The sequence below is a fragment of the Tympanuchus pallidicinctus genome, unplaced genomic scaffold (genome assembly GCF_026119805.1).
Source record: "Tympanuchus pallidicinctus isolate F22 unplaced genomic scaffold, pur_lepc_1.0 scaffold11, whole genome shotgun sequence".
Classification (NCBI taxonomy): Eukaryota; Metazoa; Chordata; class Aves; order Galliformes; family Phasianidae; genus Tympanuchus; species Tympanuchus pallidicinctus.
The window spans coordinates 21,317,233-21,334,862 of record NW_026294627.1 but is presented as its reverse complement, the minus strand read 5'-3'; the positions used below and the strand labels follow the sequence as shown (position 1 = coordinate 21,334,862).

Genomic DNA, 17,630 nt, shown 5'->3' with positions numbered 1-17,630 from the left:
TTAGTTATCCTCTAACTGTGGATTTAAAACCAACTTATTTTGGTTTTAAAATCAACTGTGAATTGCTTCCTCTGTTTCTAAGCGCATTGCCACGCCAATGAATAGTTTGGCACTGACTGCTCTACATGCAGCACAAATTTGGGATGTTTCAGACAATCAGAGATGAGTTAACAATGCTCCCACTCTTCTGAGTTGCTAAGCCTGTTTTTGTATCTCTGTCACACATGGCCATGCAGTGCTGCCTTGTGTGCACTGGTTCTGCTGACATCTCAGTTTCCTGACACATCTTTTATTTTGGGTTAATAAAGATTGAGCTTTAGCAAGAACAGTGCTGTTGACAGGGCAGTGAGCATATGGAGTGGTACATTACTGTTGCTCACTGTTAAGCAGAAATGCAGCTGTTAGTTTTGGATTTTACTTGATATCTCTTCTTGTTTTACACTAACAATTGTTAGGAAAATTATTTAAGATCTGGACAGTATCTTTGCCTTAGCTGCCCCCAACAAAACCAAAGCAAAACACATGAGGCAAAGCAGGTGATGATGCTGTGGCGAGTAGGTACTGCCCTAAGCAGAGACTTCATTCAGGATTAAATTCAGAGACACTAGAAATGTCAAAATACTAAATATTGCTCATAAAGAAGTAAACTGTGATGTTGGCTTAAACTTTGGCCTTCTTTCTTGCTCTTTTAAGTCTTTTCTGTTTTAGAAGTTTCAAATAATTTTTAGATCAGAGTTCTTCACTGTTAAGCTGCTTTTCACCTTTATACCCTCCTTAAAAGAAAAATGGGTTTTCAGTAAATGCAAGATGATGTTGTCTAGGAGTCCCTAGGTTTTTTTTGCTAGCAGATTACTTGACATGTGTATCTTTAATTACTCCATATACTTGGTTAATGTCCATAATTCTTTATTATGAGGAAACTTAGTGCACTTTCTATGAGTGCCGTAGGCACAAAAGAATGGTTCTCCTAGACCATAAAATCTTCACCATAGTGTATAGCCTTTCAAATAAGGATAAAGCTGTGTCTGCCACAATGTTTGCTCTTTCTGGTTACTTCCTAGTTACTTGCTGTTGTGTTGGTCAGGAGCATGCTCTGAGCTTCTAATCTTTATGCTTAGTGGTTATTAACTGCATAATTTTTCTTATGCCAGCATTGTTCTTCAGCCTAAATCAAGGATACCAAACATATTGGCAGCAGGTCAGTCAGCCAAAGAATCTCCTTCAGCCATAAGTTCATTTTTCTGCTGTGGGACGTGAAATGGGCAGCAGGGCTGGTGACTTGAGTGGCTTTGTGATCTGTTCCACCAGGGCTGCCTTCTCCAGCCATCCCTTCTGGTCCTAACCACATGCCTGCTGCTGCTGGCCTGGAATGCTCATAGCTCGTGTTCTGCATGCAGTAGGATTGTGTCGCATCATGCAGGAACAGGTGCAGTATGGGCTACGTGACGCTTCTGTCATCTGACTGCAGATGCATCACTCACACAAGTGCCATCTGCTTTTTGGTAATAAAGGATGTGGGAGTAGAGCACAGTATTCAGTCTTTGCTTCTAAAATGTTCTTCACTTCTGAAGTTAGTCTGCTTTTATTGGAGAAGCAGAAAGATATTTATTTCCTGTGCTGTACTGCAGTGGCATAAACAAAGAAGAGCTGGTGTTCCAGGGTCTCAATGAAAGCTAGAATTTCCATAGTTCTTTTCTTCCTTCCTGGCTTACTTTATTTCATCCAGTATATTTATAGAGGCTAATCCAATCTCTTAGCCTTTGTTTTATTGGCTTGATGAGCCAAACTTATTTCCCGGGAGAGAGGGAATTGGTGCTCCAGAAATTTCAGTAACCTTCCTTCCTCTTTTTGCTGTGGTGCAGCTTTATTAAATGTGGGTCAGCACTGTGTGTGGGGAGTCTCACCTGTGCTTACTTGTACAGTGGTATTAATGCTACAGTGTGTAATAGAAATGTTCTTATTTTTGCCCTACTGATTTTTTACTTGCCTTTTTCATGGCCTTGCTTTTTGTAGCTTGCTGTCATTGTAGCTGACAAGCATCTCTAGATTTTTCTCCATTCTTCTACCCAGCTTATAGCAGAGAGCTGTTTTGTTTGTTTGTTTTCTCCCTGAAGATATCCTCTCTTAAAATGATAAGAAAAAGTTAACAAGTATTGAATATTAAAAAAAATGTGTAGACTGTTGGTAAGTAACATCCTTTTTTTGTTGCTGCCCTCTACTCTATTCTTGTATCATAACCCACACTGAATGTCAGCGGCTTTCAGTGCCATCAGCAAAAACTTTCAATGGAGTTTTTTTACATTGTGTGCTGAAAATGCTATCTTAGTCCATGAACGACTTGTATTTGCTGCATTTAGCCAAGTTCAATTAAAACAATGGATTTACACATTTTGAAGTTCAAATGAACCCAATGGATTATTTCCTGCTCTTTAATTGTTCATGTATTTCTCAAACAGCCTAATGTGTGCATTCCAAAATAAAAATAGAACCCACAGCCTTTTGTACATTCAGGGTTTTGTCACCTGGGGAGAAAGGAAGGGAAACGCTGGCCTTCCTTCTCTCATTGTAAACACTGTGAAGGAAATAAATAATTCCCTGTTTTTGTACTGTAAAGCAAAGCTTTAACTTTAACTTCCCAATTCCATTGGAGTGTTGATGTTAGTTGGAAAAGATTTATCATAATTTGTTTAAATCTACTGAGTGCTTTCCCTTCAGTCATTTAAGTAAAAATGTACTGAGTTTGCAAGTTCAGCCTTTGTTTAAATAGACAAACTGTTAACTGAGTTTTTTAATGTCATAGGGATTTTGGGGGGGAAGACATTGAGAGTAAGGGTAGATTTATTTATTTTACTCCACTGTTTGGTACTGATCTTAATATTTTTTTTAAGATAGTATGCTTAATGTCAGGAATGTCTGTGTTCTTGTGTTGCTTCTTAAGAAATAAATGTTTGGTGTAATTACAGGTGATGGTTACTGAGTTAAATTCTTTGCTGACTGGGAGTCATACATTCTAAAGGTTAATAGGAGATAACTGAAACATCAGAATTTGTACCTAGCAACTAGATAGCTTTCTGGTAATACACACAGTATGATCACCTTTAGAGAGGTTGCTTCATTATAATGTAAACTTTGTTTGGCTTAATCTGTGAATACTGTTACTAACTTGTATTCCAGTGTGAGCAATGGAACAACTGCGGGATCCAGTTATGCAAGAAGATGCAAATATTAAAGCTATTAATGAGGAGTACACAAAAGCCTTTATTTTTATCAATAAAGGACTACATGCAGATGAACTGGGTCAGAAGGAAGAGGCAAGAAGTTACTACAGGCAAGGACTTGACCACTTGCTCCAAGGAGTTAGTGTTCCATCACAGGATCCTGCATGTGTGGGACCCCAGTGGGAGTCTGCCAGGCAAATGCAACAGAAGATGAAGGAGACCCTCCAGAATGTGCGCACTCGACTTGATATTCTAGAACAAAACACTCCACCTGTAGGAGGAAGCCCTGCTGCAATGGATGCCCTTGCTGGAGTGCCCAAGTTGTATCCACACATTCCTTCCACAGAAAAGCCAGAAAGGCCCCCCCCACCTAATGCTCTGTTTGTACCAAGTCAGCCACCTGCAGCAGATGAAAGTGTTGCAGCTGCAAGCCAGGGGCAGCTTCCATCTATGAGCCCATCATCTGCAAAACCTCTGTGTCTGCCAAATGAAGCACCTCCTGCCTATACTCCTCAAGCTACCGATGGCCATTTTACTGTGTCGTATGGCACAGACTCAGGGGAGTTTTCTTCTGTCAGTGAGGACTACTACAGAAAGTGTACTCAGCCACCTCCCCTTCAAAACCTGGGAGTGGATGCAGATGAGCTGATCTTGATTCCCCAAGGTGTGCAGATATTCTTTGTGACTCCTGATGGGCAGGTCAGTGCTCCTTCGTATCCTGGATATCTGCGCATTGTGAAGTTCTTGGATACAGATAGTGAGATGGCCCAGAATCGTCCACCTGCGTTTCTTCAGGTAACAGGAAAATCATTTTCTTTAATGTATATGTCGAAGTTTTAAACAACAATCTTCTTATGTTCTTGCTTTTCTAAGTCTTTGTGATGATATGAGGGATTTAATTTATTTTCTGCTTTTCTGAGAAAACGTCCTTAGTGTCTGCCCAAGGTTCCTGAGTGCTTACTGCTGTGATGAATTCTGTTTTCTAAAGGAATTACAGAATCATAGGGGTTGGAAGGGACCTCCAGAGATCATAGAGTCCAACTCCCCTGCCAAAGCAGGTTCCCTACGCCAGGTTGCACAAGTAGGTGTCCAGCTGGGTCTTGAACATCTCTAGAGAAGGTGACTCCACCACCTCCCTGGGCAGCCTGTTCCAGCGCTCCGTCACCTCGCCGTAAAGAAGTTCTTGTGCACGTTTGTGCGGAACATCCTATGCTTCTGAATTGGTTGATGTTTCTTTTTCATTTCATAAAACCAAATTCCCCTTCCTCACATTGAGAAGAAATGTTGATTCCTATGTTGTAACATTTAAACTTTCAGTATAAAACAGATTCATGTAGTACCCAATTAGTTGCAACTAGTGATAAGGTATTGTGGTCAAATTAGAGAATCTGAATGAAGAACTTCAGAGCCTGTGTTAGTCTGTGAACCACAAATGAAAAAGATGCATTATTTGGATATACTTTTTTTTTTGCTGCTCACTTCTTGTGAGCACGTCCTGTAATGCACATTGTATTTCTGATCCAGTTTCCAACTTGGGGTCTCCCTGATGGAGAGAGACCTCTTTGATGGAACTGTCTCAACAATGAAGGAGAAACTTTGGTAAACAAAAAAAAAAAACTATTCCTTTTTGGTTCTACTGGTTAGGAATCTTTAGCAGGCCAGTGATAGTCATATATTCTCTTTATCAATCATGGAGACCTGTTCTGAGATCAATAGAAAGTTAGAGGCACTGAGTCCTGATTTATTTGGCCGTGCATTTCATCTCCTTCTGCAACTAGGCCTTAAGACTAGGCTTCAGTTAAGAAGCTACCAGCCTGAATTATGATCCCGTGGAAATCAATATTTTCTCTGTCAGAACTAACCAAGACTGCCATCTCTATAGTCATGAAGGTTTTTGAGTTGATGATTGTTTGGTTTTGTATTCTTTTTCCCTAGATATCTAAGGCCTCTTTTTCTTACTAAACTGTATGGAAAATCAACTTTCTAGTGCTAATCAGAGCATTCTCCCTATCTTCTCTTCTTAAAAAGGTCCTTTAATTCCTTCACGTGTGTATCTTTTCCAGGTTTGTGACTGGTTGTATCCTCTAATGTGCAACCAGTCTCCTGTTCTGTGCTGCAATACGGGAGTCTACATGTTCCCTGACATGATGTCCCAGATACCAGGATCCTATGTGGGAGTAGTGTTGTCTTCAGAACTTCCAGCAGCTGACAGAGAGCTTTTTGAGGATCTGTTAAAGCAGATGTCTGACCTTCGACTCCAGGTAAATTCCCCAGCTGCCTTTCCTAAACCAACAATGAAAGGTGGAAATGGTAATATGTCTGCCAGTTTACACTTAGTTTGTGTCTTATTGGCAAGCTCACCAGTGAGAAATAAAGTAGCCAAGATTTAAGGGCACCTAGTAAAGAAACTGTAGGCTCTGTGAGATAAGGTATTGAAATTTTTAAAGTAATGCATCATAAGCACAGAGAAGAATTGGAAATCACTCTGGATACTTTCACTATTTTTCCTGAAGAAAAACATAGGCCCCAAAAGAAAATTTTCAGGAGAAAGTGGGTTTCTTTTTTCCTGTGGATGTACGTGCACACAGTCTAAGTGTAGCTTGGACCAGACAGCATTCAGGGAATATTGTTCACAAATGCAATTACAGTTCAAAAATGTTAAGCAGCTTCAAAGACAACCTGTGAAAATACCGAGTACCTCAAAAATCTGCCTTCAGATGGTATCGCAAAATAGATTTGTCTCATACCTCATTGCAGTAAGATTTCAACAGAGACAATAGAAAAAAACCCACATAGTCTATCAAAGATGCAGTAAGATACAGTGACTGAAAACAAAGTGAGTTAAGAGTTACTGTAAGAGTGCTGGAACACCATATTAGGAAGAATGGTAATCAATAATCACTCAGTAGTTCATAGCAAGATAATAAGCTGTTTGTGGAAGATACCATCTTACTGAGTCACCAAGACTTGAATGCAGTGATGATGAAGAACCATACTGCAGCATGTCATGTGGGTGCAATTCTGTTAGAAATCCTGTTGAGTTCAGCAGGGAATTGTAGTAGCACAGAAGGCCACTGCTTTTTACTTGAAAGGAAAAAGTACTATAGAACTGTGTGATGTTTCAGTGGTGGACTTAGTGGCTAAATTTGTAGTCTTTCCTGCATAGAAGTAGTTCCAATTGGATTTCAGTCTAGTCCCTTTATTGTCTTAATTGTTAATATTCCCTGATATGATATCACAGGTGCCAGGATCCCATGAGAGAGTAGGGTTACCATCAGAGCTCCCAGCAACAGAGAGAGCGCATTTTGAAGATAAATTAAAACAGATGTCTGGCCACAAAGTCCAGGTAAATGCCAGGACAGTGATTCTAAAATTTCATAGCAACAAAAGAAAAGTTATCACTTAAGTACACCTTAAAACTGCTGAGATTCCAGACCTGTTTGACCACAGCAATGTCTCCTCCCATGGTGTGTCCTGTGGGTTTGTTTGTTTGTATGTTACTTCTTAAGAGTAGGTTCAATAGCTGCAGACTGTCCTGCTTTGCAAATCAGTTGCAGATTTCTGGATTTTTAATAACTTTGATGTAGCACTTGGATATAACTTCCTTTTGGCAAATTATTTTAAAGCCTAATCTACTGGCTATTTTATGTATTTTTTACATAGTGGTCACAAGGATCTAACCAGCAACTTATGCTTAATGTGGCTGTAACATAGAATCTTAGATAAACCGTTTCTACACTTTAGCAAAGCCTGTAGAAGAGTCTTTTAATTTTTTTTCCACATGGTGACCCAGACTGCAGCAAAGAAATTATACCTGGAGCATACCTTGGTTTTGGTTTGTTTGTTTCAATGGGCTTAAGGGTTTTCTTTAATTGTAGATATGTATTAAGGTTATTTTTCTTGCCCCGCAATCATAGTGTTTTGGTCATCTGGTAAGGGCATTTCTTGAAAATAAGGATTTCAGACTGTGATCAAGCAATAATTGATGAAATTCTGCAAGTCAGTTATACTTTGTTAATCTTTTGGGACTTAATCCAGTCTTTCCTGTTAGTGTTCTTGTTGTTTTTTTACTGTAACAGTCATCTTTGTGCTCAGTGTTACATCTTCCTAACACTTCCAATGAATGTAAGTAAGAATTCCATGCAATATCGAATACTATTCCATATTGTGTGTTCTATTCTGTTCATAGGTTTCATCTGTGAATATTTTCATGTAGGCTCTTTCAGACAGAACAAAATTATTTTCTATCCCTCACTAATAAGCATTATTTTCAATCTCTGTATTTACTGTTCTTTTATTTTTACTTTTTTATCCTTTTCTAAAAACAGAATCTGAACCAAAACCCAAATCCATTACATTGTTTTTCTACCTTCTCTAGTTAAAGTTCAGTTGTACATTGTGAACTGTGCAATGTTACACTTTTTAGAAGCACTAAGCAAACTGTGGTGGTGATTGCTACGTTTGAATGATTAATGTCTGCTCAAGAAACTCTAGAGCTTGATGTGAAATTGCACAGAACCTATCTGCACAACTTTAAGTGTGGAGCAGCTATCATGCACAGCTTGACATGTTCCTTGGTTGTGCCAGTCTGCAAAAAGCATCAACAGCACAGGGAATGAATAATGTCCTTTATTTTTGGATATGAGGGGAAAGGATGGGATGCAAATGACAACAGCTGCATTCTTTTAGTGCAGCTGGATTCTCTGAGCAAAGACTGCAGTTCCCATACTGGATAACAGGAGAGTTGACTTCTCTATGAGGAGATAAGAATGATAAACGGATCAGTGCTTTATCGCTGGTTAACTTGTGCTGTAGGTTATGCTGCTTAGTTGACCACATGGCCTTACTAGCAAGCTAATCTTCTTTTAACTGTATAAAGAAAGTGTACAATGAGCAAAAAGCAATTGAATTTGGAGGAATACACAGAACTGGCTTTTTTTTTGATAATGGATATCTTGGGAGTGGATTCTAAGATACTTATGTTTGCTTGTTAGCCTCCAGAAGCCTCCAGTGATGTGATTAATTTGCCTCAGACTGTACATATCCAACCACATCCTGAAGGGGAAAGTCAGAAAGAATTGCCAGAATGGAGTGAGAAAGTTGCCCGTGGAATCTTGTCAGGTACTACTGTAATAGGAGGGTTACATTAAATACAAACCTCTGCAAGTCAAACAGTATTTTCATCTAACTGTGTGCTACTAGAAGCTGAGTAGTCAGAAATGATTGTTCACTAGCTCCATTTCTAATAACATGAAGGATATGTTGGTGTGCCTTATGAAAACAGCACAGAGTTTGAATCCCCTGTCAACATTCTTGCTCACTGGAAATGGGTTGGACTCCTAATTTGACTATATAAATTAGCTGTAGTCACATGTGACTCAAATCACTGTGATACCACAATTCTACTCTTGTTTAAGCAGTTATATTAAAGGAGATATCTGTTGTGGCTTCTGCTCATAAACAGTTTTTTTTTTTCCTCTGAGAAGCTTTGGAATACAAAAGTGAGAAAATATTGGAGTGAATATGAATATGTTAGAAGGGCAGGGAGGTTAGGTTGTAAGTTTTCAGAATGTTAACAGCATTGAGATGATCACTTCTATCACTTTTGACCCTGCTGGGACCTGGATATTCAAGAAAAAAAGCCAACTGAAAAAAAAACACCACAAACAATTGAGTTTCTGTATTATGCTGACATTTGGGCAAAGAATGGCTGTACTAGACTTAAATAAAATGAACTGCTAAAGTGTAGGTGGTGTAGGAGCAGAATTCATTGCAGGAATTCATGCTGGCACAGTCAGGAAAGAATATAATTGCAGAATGTAATTGGGAATGTTTCTAAGATTGGTGTTGGAGAAGCAGAGGAGGGAAAGCTGTAGGAATTCTAGTCTCTAAAACTCCAGGTGTTTTAAGAAAAACAATTTTTGCCCTGAAGGTGCATCTTGGGTAAGCTGGGGCCTCGTAAAAGGAGCGGAATTTACTGGGAAAGCTATTCACAAAGGAGCTTCTAAACTGCGAGAACACATTCAGCCAGAAGAAAAACCTCTGGAAGTCAACCCAACTGTAGCAAAGGGGCTTCATGTAGCGAAACAGGCTACTGGAGGAGCTGTGAAAGTCAGCCAGTTCTTAGGTAAGATGCTCTGTCTCATAGCATATTATATTTTTGCCTTAGAGTAAGTATTTTGTGAAATGAGAGCTGGTTTGTTTAGCCAGGGAATTTGAGGAAGGACAGATCTGATAAAATTCAGAGATTGGTTGTTTGTACCTGGTTATCTTCTGTGTCAGGGATGTGCTTTAGGAATTTTTTATATTGTATGGCCTTGGTGCATCTTTTTTTTGACTGAAGTAATAATCCAGATAGCAGAGCATTTCTCTGATTTGAAGTTTCACGTATTTATATACATATTTAAAGTTCTAAACAGTTCAGAAAGTTCTCTCTTTTTTCCTGCATTAATCACCACATATTTTAAAAGCTATATTATCACTGACTATTAACTTATATTTTATCAGTACAGAATGTGTATGTACATTTGTTGATACATGCAGCTGCAAAACTTGTCTGTTAGACTATGTGTAGACTTCCAAAGAGTAATCACTTGGTGTTCAGAGGAGCTTGGGAATCATAGGAGCTCTCAGTAACTTCGTTGTTATTTCATTCTGTTATGTATTAGTGTTGATGTGTAGTGTATAGCAATTCATCTGAGTTTAAAAGTAAACTGTGCTGGATGATACCTGATTACTTCGAAGAGCTGGAATGATTCTAAGTATTCTCCAGAAGATGAGAAAGGAAAGAAAGACATTTTGTTCTCCATTTACGAGTTGGGGATAACTAAGCAATGGAAGCACTTTTTTGAAATTAGAGTGTGTGACAAATACCTATTTATTTTCTAGTGCTGCTACATCAGCCCTACTTGATTGTTAGGAAATTGAGCTGAGCAGAATCTGAAAACAAGTTTTGCTTCTATATCAGTTCAGTTACTTAAGCATGAATTCAAGTTTCTCTTCAGAATAAGCATATTGAAATAGAAGTGACGTTCAAAACTTGAGTGAAGCATACTTTTGATTTAGCAGTAAAGACTCTTAAATATATTCTGTGTTCTAACTAAGTAATCTCCATACAATTCTTCTACGTCAGTGGAGGGAGTGTGTTCAATAGCAAGCTGTGTTGGAAAGGAGCTGGCTCCTCATGTGAAGAAACATGGCAGCAGATTAGTTCCAGAATCCCTTAAGAAAGACAAAGATGGCAAATCTGCTCTTGATGGTGCTCTGGTGGTGGCAGCAAGTGGAGTTCAAGGTAACAAAAATTCCTTCTGTTTTTTTAAATTGCATTCTTTTCAGCGCTGTGAACTCAATTAAGCTCTTCATTTTTACAGGGTTTGCAACAGTGTGGCAAGGTTTAGAAAGTGCAGCTAAGTGCATTGCTAAAAGTGTTTCAACTGAGACTGTAAAAACTGTGAAACACAAGTAAGTTACGTTTTTTTGATGGCTTTCATCTTCTACTGCATATTGTCATTGTGAATGAATACTAGCAAAAAAAAAGAGTTGATGAAAGTGAAGGAAAGCTACGAAATACTCTAATTGTACAGCTTATGATAAGCTGCTAAGTGCACAGTAATGAGCATCTCCTGTGAGTAAAAATATGAAATGAATGAGTGCTTCTGGTTAAATATGTATTCTCTTCTAGAACTATTACAGATTCTGGCAGCGTTAAGAAATAATGTTCAGATTTATATTGTTCTACAGTGTGTCTTTATGGAAGACAAAAAGTAGCCATTTTAAACCTCTCAAATGTGATCTTGAGTTTCTATAACATTAGCTGGACCTCAAAAAATGAAAGACTTCAACCAAAATCAGGTTTTATTAAAGCAATGAAGTACAAAAGGAAAAGTATGTAAGGAAGTCTAAGGCATAAATGGCAATAATTAAATGAAACCAAGTAGGCTGGACTTAGAAAATATACGTGTTCGAAAAGGGTGGTGTGATTTGTATTACTAAGATGATGCAAAGAACTAAGCTGATAAGTGTTAGTACTGAATGATGCTTTGGAGAATAAGGGAAGACAGTGAAATACCTGCAACGTGTATGAAATGCACTCCTTCCAAAAAGATGTGCAGTAGGTGTCGTTGTATATGGAGAGTAAGCAGAAGCATGTAGGTTGAGTGGTGACAGTGATAAGGATAGCAAATGAGATGCTGAAAAGGATTGCTGGAAGTGCATCCAGGCTGCTAGCAGAGGGTAAACAGCAGGAGGCAGTACTGGGTTGGTTGGCAATTGGGGGTTCTGTTCTGACACATTTTACATGGGTTAGATGGCAAGCTAACAGTGGTGCTTTCTCCCTAATATTTGTTTTCAGTAGAGCTGTCAGGAGGTATTTTATTGGTGCTTTTTCACATAAATTCACACTAATGTTTTCTTTTGATATAAAAATAGGAAATACGGAGATCAGCAGACAACAACCACTAACTGAAAGACAAAAAGTAATTACAAGTTATTACAGTACGACTTAAAATACTTGATAATTGAGGATTTCCTCTATGTTTAGACTATCCCATTAAATAATTGCATTAAAATTCTACATATCTCTTGTGCTCTTGTATCAATGAGAGAAAGGCATAATTCCATTCTGAGTACTTTGATGAACTAAATTCCCCTTAATGGAAATGGAAAGCTAAAGGAGCACTATTGTAGTCTCTCTTAAGTCAACAAAAAACTCAGCTAAAATTTAGTTGCATTGCCTTTGCTGATGGAAGAGATGCTTATAATATGAGCATGATAATCAGAAGTGGGGGAAAGTGTAGTTTCAGAAGTAACAGCTCTGCAAAAGTACCTGGCTACTGATCTGATGGGTTTTTGCAGTAGTGTGAACATCTTCAATGTATCTGCCCAGCTTTTTTCTTTTTTTCTTTTTTTCTTTTGTACAAGCAATGCAATTCAAACAGGCAAAGGTAAAAATCAACTATCAAATATTTAAGAAATGATTTGTGGTGGATAACCTATAGTCTTAACAAAGTAAAACCCCCTACTTTAGTGATATTACAGAAAAAATGGTTTATGATATTCCTGAAGTGAAAATAACTAATTAAAAAAAAAAAAAAAAAAAAAAAAAAGCAGACTGACAAATAGTGCTCCTTTGCTGTGACATTAATTCTGGGATCTGCAAATCAGACAGTGATGATTCAAGGAATAATCAGAGAATTAAAAACAGGAACAAACCAAAACTGCTGATTCTTTTAATTGTTTTGTTGTTGGCTCCACCATTATACCACGGCTGCTGTTCTGATAACATGACAGATTTTTTTTTTTTTTTTTTGGCTCCTCTGATACTCTGTGCTTCACTTTGGCCTTATTTTGAGGTCCTCTGAGAATCCCTGGTCATAAGAAGCAGAGAGAAAGTAACTCCACTAACTGTGAGATTCTAATGTTGCAAGAAATATTTCCCTTTGGCCTGGATTGTCTGCTTACAGTGCTGACTCGGGAAATGTCTGGCTGCTAGGAAAAGCTGGAGCTTTTTAGTTAGAAGGACGGAAGCAGAGTGGTGTCTTCAAAGAAAAATCTACATGCTGGAAGAGCAGCCTTTACTGAAATGATTTAGTAATTTGTCATTTCAATCCTTACACATTTGCCTGTCTGCTTATTCTTCATATGTATTTAATTCTTGTTAATTTTGTGTTCTTTGTATGTATTTAATTCTTGCTTTCAGAAGAATAATGGTGAAGAGAAAAATACTAAGTATGCATTTACAAATCTGTTGTCTTTCTTAAAAGGTATGGAGATGATGCTGGCAGTGCTACTGACAACGCTATGAGCTCTGCAATCAATGTTGGTGTTACAGCATTTAACATTGACCATATTGGTATCAAATCTATTGTGAAGAAAACTGCAAAGGAAACTGGCCATGCTGTATTAGATGAATATAAAGTACTGGATAAGGAGAAAAAGGATAAAAAATGAAAACAACAAAGTATTTCTCAAAGCCTTATATGAAATTTTGTCTTTAGAAGTAACCACACTGCTAATCTGTGATTTAATGCAAATCATACTGTGCTCTTCAAGCAACTGTTACTTAATTTGCCATGGGAAAATACAGAGTGGGCATTCTTAGAAGGAGAAATGAAAGTATCCTTAAATCCTCATTCTTTATTGATGCAGGATATGAGTTTTCAGTGAATCAACTTGCCTCTGTAAGCACTTTCTCAAAACATAATACTGCATAAGGGATTAATACAGAAATGTTATTATAAATGTTTTTGTAATACACTATATTTGTAAAGAAGGTGGTGATACTGAACAAATAGGATTTCTAATTCTGATAGGAATAGGGTTATTAGTTGTTTTTTTTTTTTTTTTAATATTCTTAAGTTAATTTCACTACAGCAAACTTTGGTATTTAATATGGACCTAAATAAGTGTTGTGTCTCATTCTTTCCTTTGTAGAGAATTTCTCTTCTCAGCTACTAAGCAGCTAGTCTTATCCAAATTTCATTTTTAGAAGAAATGAAAGATGAGCCTCAGGTAACTAGATAGTCATTTCTTTTAAAACTTTCTTTTTTCCCTCAGCATATGAGCAAACCAAAGATTTTAAGTATTTATTCTAATAGCTCCAGCATTTACAGCTCTAGAAAAATGTATTTTCGAGGAGAGTCCATAAGGAATATTTAAAGATTCTATGAAATTGAGATTTTTATATAGAGACAGTGTCTGTTTTTGCATAAATGAGCATATTTTTCTTTAAAAAAAATTCTACTGAGATCACTGGAAACTTCTATGCATTCTGTACTTTTCACCAGTCCAGAAAGATTCAGAGTACCTGATGGAAGGCATTAGGTATTTGTTTCAGCAGGTAGTTCTAACTCTCAGCAACTTTATTCTACTGAATTCCTGGTTACACAAGGGACATCTCCAAAGCATTTCTACTTAGGAGATGTGTGTGGAATAGAATAGATACTTTCATGTAGCTTTTTCATTTGGTTCCTCGTGTAACTTATTCCTGTTTGAAATGTAGAACTCTTGAGCTGCTTTTCTACTGCTACTTATTTAAAGGTTCATTATTGAGTTTTAAAGCTGCTATACGTTCTAATCTTGGCTGGACCTGCAGCAAACAGAACGCCATGAATTTACAACTTGTCTCCATTTAAATAGTCGGAAAAAATAACTATAAATGGTTGTCAGCAAATTATCACAGTTATAAAAAGAACATCTGTTAGAATTGTAATAAGTGCCCATTTTGTGATGGGTACTGTAGGTGTGCACTGGGGATGGGAAAAGAAGTGAAACAAAGGAACTAACCACTTGAAGTGCAACTTTGATTTATGGAAATAAAAATAAAATTGGTCAAATGGTGCTTGGCCTTATGATGTGAAGTTACTGTGAGGTGACTGGGGGAAAAAAAAGGACTTCTGAAGTAGTTAAAAACAAAACAAAAAAACACTCTAGGAGTATGCCTACAATAGAAATATGCTCACCAATTAGAGTTTAAAATATTTCAAACTAAAAAAGGCCCATCAGAAGCACATCATAACAATTTCTGTTACTATGGTCTATCACTTGCCAGCAAATTAACTATTTTAAGGCAAATACAGATTTTGTACTAGCCAAAAGGATCTTTGTTGTCGTCAGTCAGTTTTGCAACAGAAATGTTTGCATCTTCCTTCTCTCTGTCATTTGGGTTTCATATAGTACTTGCCCTTTAGTTCCATTGATAAACTATTAAAACCAACTTACTGTATTAAAACTAGCAGTTAAAAGTGAACTGTTACTGTCTTCAGGAGACCAACTTTTAGCACACATTACTACAGTTTTGTTACTAATTACTCAGTTTGTTTTGCTGTTGAACTTATCCAGCTTCAGCTGTCTCTACTTAGGCCCTGATAAGGTTTTTACTTTGGCCATTTTTTGATATATGGCAATCCTTGTAGTACTCTCCCTCATGCTGTTTACTGAGTGTACTGCAACTGGATTTTCTGATGCACTGTTGTTTCCAAATTCATTTATTCAAAACTTTTCTGCTACAGTATTGCTCTCAAATCCTGTATTGAGAAGATGACTCTTAGTATCTCTGTCATTCCAAGTTACTGCAGCCTCTGTCATCTTCACCATTCTGTAGGTATAAACTACTGTTAAGCCCTCAGCTAAATCTGTAATCTTTCAAAAAGAGTTGGCAAACCTATCTTCCAGTAAAACATGCTGATGAGGCTTAGTTATTCAGATCACCATAGAGTGGTGTAGGTTGGAAGGGACCTCCAGTGGTCTGTACTCCAACCTCCTGCTGGTTCAGCTGAGCAGATCACATCAGCTCACATTTTGCATATCTTCAAGGCTGAAATTCACAAACTCTACATAACCTTTTACTACATTTGATCATGGTAAAAGTAAATATTTCTCCCTTGGATTGAATCAAAACTTTCTCATGTGCACTTATGCTGCTATTCATGCTTACATTTCAGAAGAGTCTGGATGCTCACTCTTCTCTAAACTTCTTTAAGGAAGCTGTTGACAGCACCAGGATCTACTCATACCTCCTCTTCTTCAGGCTGAAAATAGATCATGGCTGCCACCCCTTAACAGCCTCTAGGATTTATTTGAGAACCCAAAGCTAAGCACTCCACATGCAGTCCCGTGAAAGCTGAACAGAACAGAATGGCCTCACCTAGTTTGCTGGCTGTATTGTTGATGGTGCAGCCCAGATAGCGGTTGGCTGCCCTTTGCTGGAAGAATTATCAGTTGCTTGTTAGCAGCTTGTTTGCCACAAACTGTCGTGTCTTTTCCTATGAATCTGCATTCTGGTCAGTGCCCCTAAACTGCACTTTGTAGGACTCTGAATTTGGTTCTTGGTGGATTTCATTAGGTTTCTTACAGCAGTTTGTCTCTTCAGCCCTCTCCGAATAGAAGCCTCCTTCACAGTGACTGCTCTCTTCAATTTGTTAATCATCAGCAAACTTGCTGTGAGTGTGCTCTGGCCTGTATTCCAGGTTGTAATAAAGAGTTAAGTGGTACTGGCCGATGGCGGAGCTAGCTTTCCACCAACATTATTTCCCAGTTACCCAATCCATCCAATCTCATCAATTTGTCTATAAGGGTTTTATGGGAGATTATGTCGAAGGCCTTTGTAAAGTCAAAATATGCCACAGTCTCCCTTGTTTCCCCTTGTCTACACAGCCAGTCACATCATCATACACCAATATATTGGTGCTACTGAAATAACTAAATTTAATTCTCTGTCAAAATTAATTTTTTGTAATCCAAATGTTTACCTTCACCAATTGGTCTACCTTGTTTTTAAGCAACCCTTGCCATCTATTGCCTTCACATAATCTGAAGATATGCCTTTAATTTTTTTTTAACCACATCATGTTGTGACCAAATTTTATAACTTTTCTTATAGTCTCTGAAAATTTTAGACTGAAAAGCCTGAAAACAAGTAAAATATATTTGTAGCTATCTGTATATATCTTTATCTGGAATAAAAAAATGGAGGAAAGTCCCATGTGCTGCATGGTAACTACTGTTCTTGAAGTAACTGGTAATAATCTTGATGGTTTGAAGTTTCGACCTACTGGCACATGATCTTGGTCCACAAGATATTTGTGATGTGATCTCACTCCAGCTCCCAAACCATCTGGTGAAGCACATATTTAGACTTGCTGTCCTTTGCCAACCCAGCCAAGCAACGAGGTCTGGGCTCATCCTCACATGCACTCCATGACCCAGTTGCTGAGATCTCACCTAGTTAGGGCACATGTTAATCCCTGAGCGGAGGGCGGGACTGAAAGCTTCCTAGAGAGGAGGCCAAAGAAGTGTCTCCTGGGGCAGATGGTACGTGGTGGCCAGGTTACATCTTCAGAGACTTTCTTGTGATTCTGTGGCTCTTTCTGAGCTGTCCACATACAGCCTCTAGTTTGACAACTATTCTGTAAGCTGGTTACATTCTTGAAGATGTTCTTGAAATAGCTCATAGCAGGTAATTTTGCATTCAATTCATAAATCAAGTGATAATTCACCAGTTCTAAGTACAAACTGTCAAAAATCACCTGTCCTAATATATACCAGACACATTTAAATGACTTTTTTTGTCTTTATGATAAGGTTTCATACTCTCTATCCTATTGTTGTACCCTCATGCATTAGATCATAGTGGATCGCTAATCCAGCAGCAATCAGCCTGCCTCTTGGCTCTTCGCCTCCTGGTTTGCTGCTGAGTTAATTAGCAAATGGAATTAGCTCAAAGAGAAGATTGACAGCTTCCAGAACTGGCATAAGGTAAACAGCAGACATGTGCAGCTAAACATGAGGATCAGGACCCTGCCATTTCTGTATCAGCCAGAAAACAGATTGGCCCATCCCAATGTCACCAGTCTTATAGAGCCAAAATTCACATAATTTCAGAGCTGACTTTTGGATGCCAATGCTGGTTTTGGC

The 17,630-nt window shown here is 38.0% G+C and overlaps 1 protein-coding gene across 3 annotated transcripts; it reads left to right on the top strand.

The window, feature by feature from the left end:
- The first annotated feature begins 3,174 nt into the window (after positions 1-3,174).
- SPART (spartin) lies at positions 3,175-14,555 on the top strand. 3 transcript variants are annotated; one of them, XM_052671025.1, is made up of 9 exons: positions 3,175-4,013; positions 5,282-5,479; positions 6,460-6,564; positions 8,213-8,339; positions 9,151-9,345; positions 10,351-10,509; positions 10,589-10,679; positions 11,646-11,692; positions 12,980-13,100. In XM_052671025.1, exons 1-8 carry the CDS (start codon positions 3,183-3,185, stop codon positions 11,680-11,682), a joined length of 1,743 nt encoding a protein of 580 aa, XP_052526985.1. In that variant the 5' UTR covers positions 3,175-3,182; the 3' UTR covers positions 11,683-11,692; positions 12,980-13,100. The 3 variants fall into 3 exon arrangements, with proteins under 3 accessions (XP_052526985.1, XP_052526983.1, XP_052526984.1); XM_052671023.1 differs by lacking the exon at positions 11,646-11,692 and having other exon boundaries at positions 12,980-14,555; XM_052671024.1 differs by lacking the exons at positions 6,460-6,564; positions 11,646-11,692 and having other exon boundaries at positions 12,980-14,555.
- Positions 14,556-17,630: the final 3,075 nt, after the last annotated feature.

Coding starts and splice junctions, on each gene's coding strand:
- SPART (XM_052671023.1), top strand. CDS start 3,183: ATGGAACAACTGCGGGATCCAGTTATGCAAGAAGATGCAAATATTAAA. Junction 4,014..5,281: donor GTCCACCTGCGTTTCTTCAG/GTAACAGGAAAA, acceptor TATCTTTTCCAG/GTTTGTGACTGGTTGTATCC. Junction 10,680..12,979: donor GTAAAAACTGTGAAACACAA/GTAAGTTACGTT, acceptor CTTTCTTAAAAG/GTATGGAGATGATGCTGGCA.